The 10,229-nt window shown below is 33.5% G+C and overlaps 1 protein-coding gene and 1 pseudogene across 1 annotated transcript; both read right to left on the reverse strand.

Annotated features, from left to right (window-relative positions):
- Window positions 1–1,390: 1,390 nt before the first annotated feature.
- LOC111399371 lies at window positions 1,391–3,619 on the reverse strand (annotated as a pseudogene).
- A 5,104-nt stretch (window positions 3,620–8,723) lies between these two features.
- LOC111400018 (peroxidase 5-like) lies at window positions 8,724–10,157 on the reverse strand. The gene is made up of 2 exons (XM_023027494.1): window positions 9,819–10,157; window positions 8,724–9,647 (listed from the first exon to the last, which is right to left on the reverse strand). Exons 1-2 carry the CDS (start codon window positions 10,044–10,046, stop codon window positions 8,883–8,885), a joined length of 993 nt encoding a protein of 330 aa, XP_022883262.1. The 5' UTR covers window positions 10,047–10,157; the 3' UTR covers window positions 8,724–8,882.
- Window positions 10,158–10,229: the final 72 nt, after the last annotated feature.

The raw sequence follows: 10,229 nt of genomic DNA on the forward strand, positions 1-10,229 counted from the left end.
TTTTTTTTTTTTTAATGATAAAGAAAACACCCTTCAATTCTAGAGCCTTTGATTTGTTGTAACCCTAATGATTTCCCATGGACAGTTCCCATTTTTTGACATAAAAAATGCTTAGCCATCTCTCTAGATCCTTTTTCCAACCAGCGAAGTTCCAATAGAGGAGTAGTTTGGTGGTGGCTACAGTCAAGCAAAGTTCTAGGTGAAGAAGAGCAAGAATTTGACTAAGGATTCTAACATTCCTAACCCCGCCCTTGTGGTGTCGTTTTGTATCACGTGGATTTGTGGAGTATCACAGTAATAAAGAAAATGATACTTAGAGCGATGTTGACATCTTGCGGAATAGATAGAATATTACTGAGAAAAATATTCTTTCTTAGAGAAAATATCCATGTTTAATGGATATCTTTACCGAGAATGATTGATTTACATTGACATCAAGCCCTTTATGTGATCTATTGTAGGAAATTACCAAATCTTACGCAATAACATGAAGTTTGGCATGTAGTATATTTGATAAGATTGGATACCACAATGAACCACATTTTTGCTCATTTAATACTGACTAGTCAACGTTCTATCATTTCGTGCCAAAAAGAATTTAATGTTATCCAAAAATAAAATAAACTAGAGAAATAACATTTAATTCCCAATCAATTAATTGGAATCTCACAATCAAAGACAAATAATGATTCATTTGAAAGATCAAATAAATTTAATTCCCTATACAAACATGGCATGAGAGTTGGTAGGCATTCAAAAGGCTACCAATAAGGGTGAATCTAAAAATTATTGGAGTGTAAGTTTCCGTAATCAAGTATCTAGAGGTACCACTTGTACAAGTCTATTAAGTTCCCGGTTGAAGATAATAATTCATAACTACTCCTACATTTGCAAGAGTTGAAACTAAAATTAATTATGGCATTCTTGGTTGGACATATAGTGACATCACTTGATTCGAGTTGACCTTCCTTTACTGATTAGAAATCCTTGTTAAAAAAGAGAGAGAATTTGATTTTTATGGGCGAGACAGAATGGGTCAGCACTACAAATCAAGCCCAGCTCTCGACAATAGGTGTCCATAACTTGCTTCCAAGGACTCGGCCTTCCCTTGTATAATAATTGTGGCCATGGCCCAAAGGAGACTTAAAAACTTGTACAATGCTCAAGCCAAGGTTCCTTCCCACTCAATGCTCAGAGTTGCTAGTTCTAGACCAACTCATGTATCTCTTGGGCCAATCCAGTTAGCTTTGTTAGATTTGCCTGGGTGGAGGAGCAACACTACTTGTATTCGTTGCTTATTTTTTGTGACTACGTACATGAGGTAGGTAAATTTGCAATGACATGAAGAGCAAGGGTCGGAATGTAACGAATTTGGCTCTTGAGATTACAATAGTGCAACATTGTTATATTTATTAAAATTTCTTTAGCTGAGTACTAGCACTCAAAAACATAATTTGTTACATAGTATTTTCTTGTACAATCAATGCTTGATACCAAATAACATGCATCTGGTTTCTTTACTGTCAGGCCTCTCTCTAGGATTATCCAATGTACAATAACAAGCAATTTTGAGAACTAAAATAATCTGTTCTTCATATCCATTTCCTATGAGTCTTGGATCTATTGCTCTTTTTGGATCCTCGGATCTCGTCACATTTCTCATCCACCCCACTAAATTCATCTCATCTGTGTGTTGGAAAAACTCATCTGTCGGAAACTTACCCATCGTTAGAACTCCTAGCAACACGCCGAAGCTATATATGTCGCACTTCTCAGTGAAGGTAAATGTTTGGTAATACGTGGGTCGAGGTATCCCAGTGTCCCTACCACATTCGAAGTTGAAACATGAGTGTGGTTTTCAGAGATTGCTTTTGAAAGACCAAAATCAGCAATTCGAGCTTCCATTTCATCGTCAAGGAGGACATTTGCTGGCTTGATGTCTCTGTGAATTATACGCGGGATATTATGCATATGCAGATACTCGAGGCCGACAGCTACTCCTAATGCGATTTTGCATCGTGCAAGCCAGTCTAATTCTCTTCTCCCTTGTGAGACCAGTTGGAGCACATCTTGTAGACTACCATTCTTCATGTATTCATACACCAGGTAATGACAATCGGGCCGTGGCACGTGGGCTAACAAAGGAAGTAGATTTCGGTGTCTGATTAGACCCACTGTCCGAATTTCCGATCCTATCTGTCTCATCCTCTTGTTCATAAGCTTGCTGTCTTCTTGGGAAAGCTCTTCAACGTTAAGGGGAAGAGGTATCTTCTTTATAGCAATTTCCATTCCACCACTTCTGGGTAAAGTTGCTTTATAAACTACTCCACATCCACCCCTGCCTATGATTTTGAGCGATGCTAGTCCACCCTCTTTCTCTAGGAAAGCTAGGTCCTTGGGATTCTTGATTAATAGACTGAAAATTTTCAAACTTTCGTTCTTCCCTCCTTTGATCAATAACTTGATAAACTTAAAGAGTCGGGAAATAACGAACCCAACAACAAAGCCCCCTAAAACTCCAGCTAGAATGCTGATAATCCATTTAACTTCTTCCCTTTTTGGTTTCTTATGCTTATGCTCTGTTTCAATGGACATAGTAGCTTCAAAGTTAATACCACTAGAGACCTTACCCGAAGAATGTGTCGTTGTGGAGGTTAGATTTTTGCCAATCGATTTTTCAGCAAGCACGTACCTCTTTGAAACATTGTCCGAGGTCGATTGTGAGGATAAATAGGTTGCTTGATTCATAACTTGCACTGAACCTTCGAGTAAACTGTTGCCAGATATGTCAACGAATCTGAGATTCCGTAATGATCTCAAAGATAATGGTACTTTTCCGGTGAACATATTATTTGCTAGATAGAGTCTCTCCAGGTTGGTGAAGTACTTCAAGAATTTCAAATTCCCGGAAAACTTATTGAATGAGAGATCAAGAACACGAAGGCGGGTTAGTGATGATAATCCAGAGGGAAAATTGCTAGAAAATTTGTTGTTTCTGATGTTTAGAATCTCGAGTTTCTTGCAATCAAAAATTTGAGTCGGAATTTGGCCGGCCAGTTGGTTGTTTGGAAGCGAAAGCTCTTTCAGCTCGGAGAGCTTCCCAACTGAAGGAGAAAGTCTTCCTTCGAGATTTTGGGATTCAAAGACCAGACGCGTAACTCTAAGCACATATAAATTGTTTTTGAATCTTCGTTCGCAGAACACTCCAGCTGAGTTGCATGGACTTCCTGGAGGACGTCGTTGACCTCCAATGCCCAAGTCTTTCTTAATAAGTAAGAGGGCATCTTGATCAAAAGGGTCAATTTCTAGTTTTGATTGAACAAGAAGGATTAGCTTGAAGAGAGAGAGGAAGAAAAGGTGGGAATCGGAGGACACGAAAGCCATTTACGGCGGTGATGAAACTTCAAGGATGCTTGGGAGTGGTATTTGGTGGCGGGCCAGAGTTTGAAATGGTTGTTTGCAATTCTATATGACTACATGCTTCAATGCACCAACCAAAGTCAATACTTTTGAGTCCATTTCTACTCGCTGGAAAATAAATATGTATTTGAACATGAAGCATGGGTTTCTATAGGGCTAAAAAGCTAGATATTTGATTAGCGTGTGGAAAAAAGTTGGAAGTTTTGGTCCAAATCAGCAGTTTCACAGTGCTTACCATGCATTTGCAGTCATAATTTCTAGCCAACTGATGGTCCTAGAAAAACAGATTGACGTTTTTACTGAAGTTTTCCTTCGTAAAACAGCAAAGAAAATACTCAAAAACTACAAGAACAGAGAATTTTTTGGCCAAAGGACCCGGAGGTTCAATGACGGCTTCTAACGCATAATCCCCTATTGAACATCCCTAAGGATATTGCTCGAATCCACTATGAAGCTCCAAAATTTGGCAAAGATTGAATACATTACAAAAACTACAAAGGGTTCAATGAAACCTCAATCTCTCGAACTCTCTTATAGCAACAATCACTCACAAAGAAATGTATTGCTATATCCTTCTTTCAAATACAATAATCTCACACAGAAATCACTCAAGATTATCTAGTTGATTACCAAATATGAACACAAACATAGAGAGAGTTTTCACAAAGACGAAGAGATAACAAGACCCAAGTAGTGAAACCATAAGGACATACAAGTGACTTTTATATAGGATAAGCCCAAAAGATGGATCCAATGATGCAAAATATTCCAAATGTCAAGCATCCTGTGAAGGTGTGACTTAATCACTTATGAAAACACGCTTTTACTATTCTGGAATCATCTTAAAAATGGATCGGCAATGGATTGATTTTTGACTTAAAATTCTTGCTGGATCAGATTACGTAGAGTACATTGAATGTACAGAAATGACTGTAACAGAGTTTCTCGTATTCATACTAACAACTACTCTAAAAGGAATGTTTTTATTTATTTATTTATTAAATTGGGTCCTCAAAATGTAGCAACCCATCTTTACAATCTCCCCCTTTGCTACATTTTGGGATTCTATAGATAGATTCGAACTCTATTTTACAGATCATTTGCTCCTTTCAATCTGTTATAAAAATAGAGAAATAATTAGTTTCAAGATTCAGTAATGCTAAAGAATCCTAAAATTTATTCAATGATATCACCTTTGTATCTGCATCAACAGCAAACCTCTACCTTATTATCTATAAATTCTAATTTATTTAACCAACCTTTCAACCAAAGACGTTCTTTTATAGCTTTACTTTCAGTAGATGATAAATCAACTAATTTTTGAAACTAAGATTTCCTATTAATGCAAGTACTATTTAGCACATAAAAGTATGCAGAAGTAGAATTTTTGTTATCAGAATTGTTGACAAAATCATATCAACATATCCTTTCAAATTGAAGCCATTTTTATCAGTTTTAAACACAAGTCCTGATTTCTGAGTATCCTTTATATATCTGATTAAATGTTACATGGCTTCCCAATGAAGCTCACCTAAATTACTCATAAATCTGCTCAAAACGCTTACAATAAAGGCAATATCAGGCTTGGAACATACCATAACATACATGACGAAACTTACTACATTAGCATAGGATATATTTGCCATTCTGTTGAACTCATCATCAGCTTTAGGTGAATGATCAGTAGATAACTTCACACAGGCAGATAAGGGCAAATTGACAAGTTTAAACTCATTTAGCGAAAACCTCTTAACAATCTTTTCAATATAAGACTCTTGTGTCAAAAATAATTTTCCATTTGTTCTCTCCCTCTTTATTTCCATCCCTAATATCCTTCTAGCAGATTTTAAATCCTTCATTTCAAATATAGATTTAAATTTTTCTTTCGGAGAATTGACAGCAACCTTATCATGGCCAGCTAAAAGCACATAATCAACATATAGAAGCAAATAAAAGGATTCAGAATTTTCAACACTTTTAAAATAGAAACAAGGATCATAATTTGACTTTTTAAAACTAAGTCTTTGGATGAAAGAATTAAATCTTCTATACCATTACCCGAGAGCCTGCTAGAAGCCATACAAAGATTCTTTAGAAAATACACACTGAGTTTTTTTAAGGCATGAAATTTTGATCAATGAAATTTACCGGTGTACTTGTACAAGAAATTTTGATCAATGAAATTTTCATTTACCTATATAAAAAAATACTATTCCACCCATCTTAATTTTGAAAAATGGGGCCAAACGGCCTTAGTTCCCATTTGCCATTCTTTAAAACATTTTTTAAAATTTTTTATATTCATTTTTAACCACACATTTATATAATTAAATATTTTCAAGTAAATTCAAAATTTCTCTACTTTTTAATCACATTCTCCCATAAACCACTATCCAAAAATTATTATTTTTAAATAATGTCCATCAAACATGGCTTAACTCCTTATGATTTAGTTAAAAAATTAATAAAAATTAACTAAAAAAATAGCAAATTTTTTTAACTTCATGTACAAAATATTTTATTGTAAAAATATGTAATTGAATTTGAGTCTGGAAAAAAAAAGAATTTTAAAATAATAGTAGACAAATAGTGACTTAAACACACCATTTTTATTAATTTTCAAATGCAATTTATTAATTTTGTCAAAATTTATTTTTTAATTATTTCAAATAATAATTAATTTATAAACCATAAGTCACTATTTGTCTACTATTATTTTAAAATTCTTTTTTTTTTTTCAAACTCAATGTCAATTACATATTTTACAATAAAATATTTTGTACATGAATTTTTTTTTTGCTATTTTTTAATTACATAGTTTTCAAAAAATTATAATTTTAAAACTCATTTTCAGTAGGCTGGGATTATTTTCTGGAAGGTCGTGTCAGCATACGGACTGTGTACTATTGGTAATGAAACGAAATTTAAAAAATCACCAGCTGTCAAATTTCACAGTGATTAGATTGATCAAATTGGTGTTGACTAGCTCTGATTGGAGGGTTATTTGCCTATCCCCCATTAAGCCCCCATTTGACCTTCATTAAATTACATTTCATTATATTCTATTACGTTTCATTTTTTTCTTTCCTATTTATAATCGCACAATCTTTCATAATATAATATTACATGTAAATCGTAAACTTTTTTTTTTCAATCACTTATTTTTCAACAAAATACTATTCCACCCATTTTAATCTCAATGTCTTTTGTTGAAAATTGGGAATTTAGACTTGTAATCCATGTTTGACTCTCTTTAATGGAGTTTTAGCACCTATTTATCTTTCATTAAAATAAGTTCCTTTTTGACTACCTTTAAGTTAAAACGGCTCATTTTTATACTTATCACAAAATAGGGGCTAAATTTTGGAATAATGATTTTTTGTAGAATGTGTGGTTAATGATAAAAAAAAAATTGAATTAACGTGCAAAATATTTATTATGTGAATGTATGGTTAAAAATGAACTTGAGAAAAAAGAATTTTAATTTAATAGAAGACGAACAGGGGCTTAATGTTATTTGTTTAAATTATAATAGGTAGTAATTGTAGATCTTATCAAACTTATAATTAAAAATAAAGGTTGACATTGATATTTACATTATGAATATGAATAGATTATAATTGAAGACGAACAAGCTTTTAATGTTACACAACAACTTGGGAGGTACTTACACGTGTGCCGTTCCGTCTGCAACATAAGTTTGGTCACTAATTTTATAGACGGACTAATGGACGATGGTTGATTGCAAACAAATTTCAAAGGACATTAGAGATTCATTCGATAGGGCTTCTATTTTTTATTTTCTTCATTGAAGAGTTTGTTGAGAAAGTAATATTAAGCTAATTTTATATAGAAGATTTTCGAATAAGATAAAATATTTCCAAAAAATTTTCAAACAAATCTAGATATAACTTCTTAATCTCAAAAATAATTTTAAACTTTTCAAAAATCTCATCATATGAGCTATGACTAATCAAGGACAAATTAAAATTCGATGACTAAGTTGAAATATGTGTGAAACTTCTTTGACAAATTGGATTTTGGATTATGCTACATTTACATAATGATTTACTAACAGATTATTGACGAGATCTGATTATATCAAAATTTCATCAATCAACTAACTTTCACACATACATTTTAACACATTGTTAGAACTCATTTGTTGAAAACTTACCCATTTTTAGAACTCCTAGCTGTTGGAATAATTTCATATGTGGGTTTCACATTCAATTGTAAATTTTACGGGTTAGATATGTGGCTCATAATGATATTTGTGATTGGGCCAAATTTATTAAGTGATAAATTTGGCCTTTTCCACCTTACAGGTTGTAATTAATTTGATGTGGTAATTTTAAACATGTGGGTCGAAAATAAACCCTAATTAGAATTCTAATCGTAATGAAACGGCTCAATTATTTCCTATATAAAGGCTAGGTCCCCTCTCCTCTACATTTGTTTTATTAGCTTGCCCTATTGATAGTTAATACTTTGTGAGGAGCAACGAGGAGAAGATTTTGGCTGCTATTACAGCTATTATTCATATCAATAATGGCATCCACATGTATGAATTCGTTTTATTAATTTATTGAATTGTGATTCTCGATTATTAGCATGATTACAAATAAATTCAACAATTGGTATTAGAGCCTTCATATTAAGATCGAAATCCTTCGTGAAATTCTTTTTTTTTTTTTTTTAAATAAATGCATCACAATTTAAATATTAAAAGTTAATGAGACAAATATTTAGTTGTAATTTTGTAATTTTGTGTTTTTTTTTTCCATTACAAAATACAAGGAGCAAACGTCTTTGACTCTCTCTTAATAGAATTTAGATGGAAACCGTTATCAAGGACTCTTTGCTAAGTAATGGAAAGAGATGGAAATAACGATAAAATGTAAAAAAAGTTGAGGACATAAGTTTGATAAATGTTGCATACTTTCATACAATAAAAAGGTGGTGCACTTCAAACTCTTTTCGATGCATTCTAATATTCAACCTTTCATGATAATATTATAGCCCTATTTGGTAGGGATTAAAATTTAAATTTTGATCTATCTCAAATTCAAAAATTAATTTTAATTACATATTTCAAAGGAATTACAACTTTTTAACCACACATTTCATTAGTTTTTATCAAAATCTACTAACCTGATTTTAAACCCTACTAAACAAGGGCTATATTTTAGCAAAAACTATTGTCGAAGACAAGTTGTGCTGTTAATAAAAGTTTGAAAATAAAAATTCAATAAAAAAAAAGTTAGGAATATAAATGTTACAATAAGTAAAGATTAAGAACCTTAAATAAAATTAAAATGTAATTTAACTAATGAAAATTGTTTGTGTGAATACAATTACCTAAAATCAATTTCCAAAACAAATCTAATTACAATTGAATCACCAATTAAAGAACGTTAAGCTTAAATAATAAGGGGATGATCCCTATCTAACTTAATGATCTAATTCACCACCCTACAATTCTTCCTGATTTCTCCCTGGTTTCCAGTTAGGACATCTATGTATCCCATCTTCACCATTGCAGCTGCAAACTTATGTTTCCAAGCCATTTCATTCTTGGCATTTTCCCTCACAATCCCAGCCGTTGATGGGCTATTCACAAGAGTCTGATCAGATGTTAACACCCCATGATTATTCTTCAAATTTTTATAGTATTTATTGTCCAATCTGTTTGGTGTCCGCACATCAAGTGGCACAGTTTGATCATTTGCAGCATTTGGTGGACACTTTCTCTTCAACGCTCTAGCAAACATAGGATCCAATGAAGGATCTTGTCCTTGGGTTGAACTGAAATTGTACAGACGTTTCGAGAAGGAAGAACAATGTGAAACTCCAATGGAATGTGCTCCCGAAAGAGTCACCATGTCTTGTAACGAAAGACCTTTTCGTGCAAAATTTTCTTCGATTTGTTGGGCGTTGAATGTAGGAGGAGGAAGGTTCTGACCTGCCTCGTCTTCCAGGGATATTCTTCCATCACGACGCCCTGATGGCACCGCATATTTTATTCCACCCACGCCTTGAGCACTATCACGAGCAGCGAATGCTATGATATCTGAGCACGAGACTGTTTGTGGGCATATGGCCTCAAGTTCAGCCTTCGCCTCATCAATCACTTCATATCCACGCAAGCTCGGGTTATTTGCCGGATTCTCCTTCTCTGCAGGATTACCTGGTGTTGAATCAAGCAGGATCGAAGCATCACACCCCTACAAAACAAGAAACGCTACACCAAATTAGTCTTTCTATGGCGGCAAAAAGACATGGCAGGTACCTTAAAATATTCCGTCATGTAATGATCAGCTAGTGAGACAGATACACTGATCTCTGATCCTTAATTCAATATAATAAAGTAAAAACGAAATATAACTAAGGCATACCCTAACAAAGCAATCATGAAAATGCATTCTAATTAGGCCTGCTGCTATGCCAGGGTTTCTTGAGACAACTTTCTGCACTGCTTTCTTTACAATTGCTTCTGCAGAAGGGCAGCTATAATGATAGTAACCAACTTTTAGGGAAGCCAATGAAACTGTAGCTAATGTGCAAAATAAGATCAAGAAAATTAATGGGGTAAAAGATTTCATTCCACCAGTCTTCATAATCATATACCTAAAGCCAAAGCCGAAATGTATAAATCAAGAAACAATTGATTTTTCTAAGGAAAAACTGTGTTTTGTTAAGCCAAAGAACAATAGAGAAAGTTGATGTGATTATATGTTGGGTTGTTTTTGAATTATATATAGTGAACAATGGTGGGGATGGGGTGGAAGTACAGAATAAGTCTTTGT

This window comes from Olea europaea, chromosome 9, assembly GCF_002742605.1.
Source record: "Olea europaea var. sylvestris chromosome 9, O_europaea_v1, whole genome shotgun sequence".
Lineage (NCBI taxonomy): Eukaryota > Viridiplantae > Streptophyta > Magnoliopsida > Lamiales > Oleaceae > Olea > Olea europaea.

Bases quoted from the DNA above. Each gene is read 5' to 3' on its own strand.
- LOC111400018 (XM_023027494.1), bottom strand. From the start codon at position 10,046: ATGATTATGAAGACTGGTGGAATGAAATCTTTTACCCCATTAATTTTC. The intron at 9,648-9,818 runs GTATGCCTTAGT...CTTGTTTTGTAG, and splicing joins TTCATGATTGCTTTGTTAGG to GGGTGTGATGCTTCGATCCT.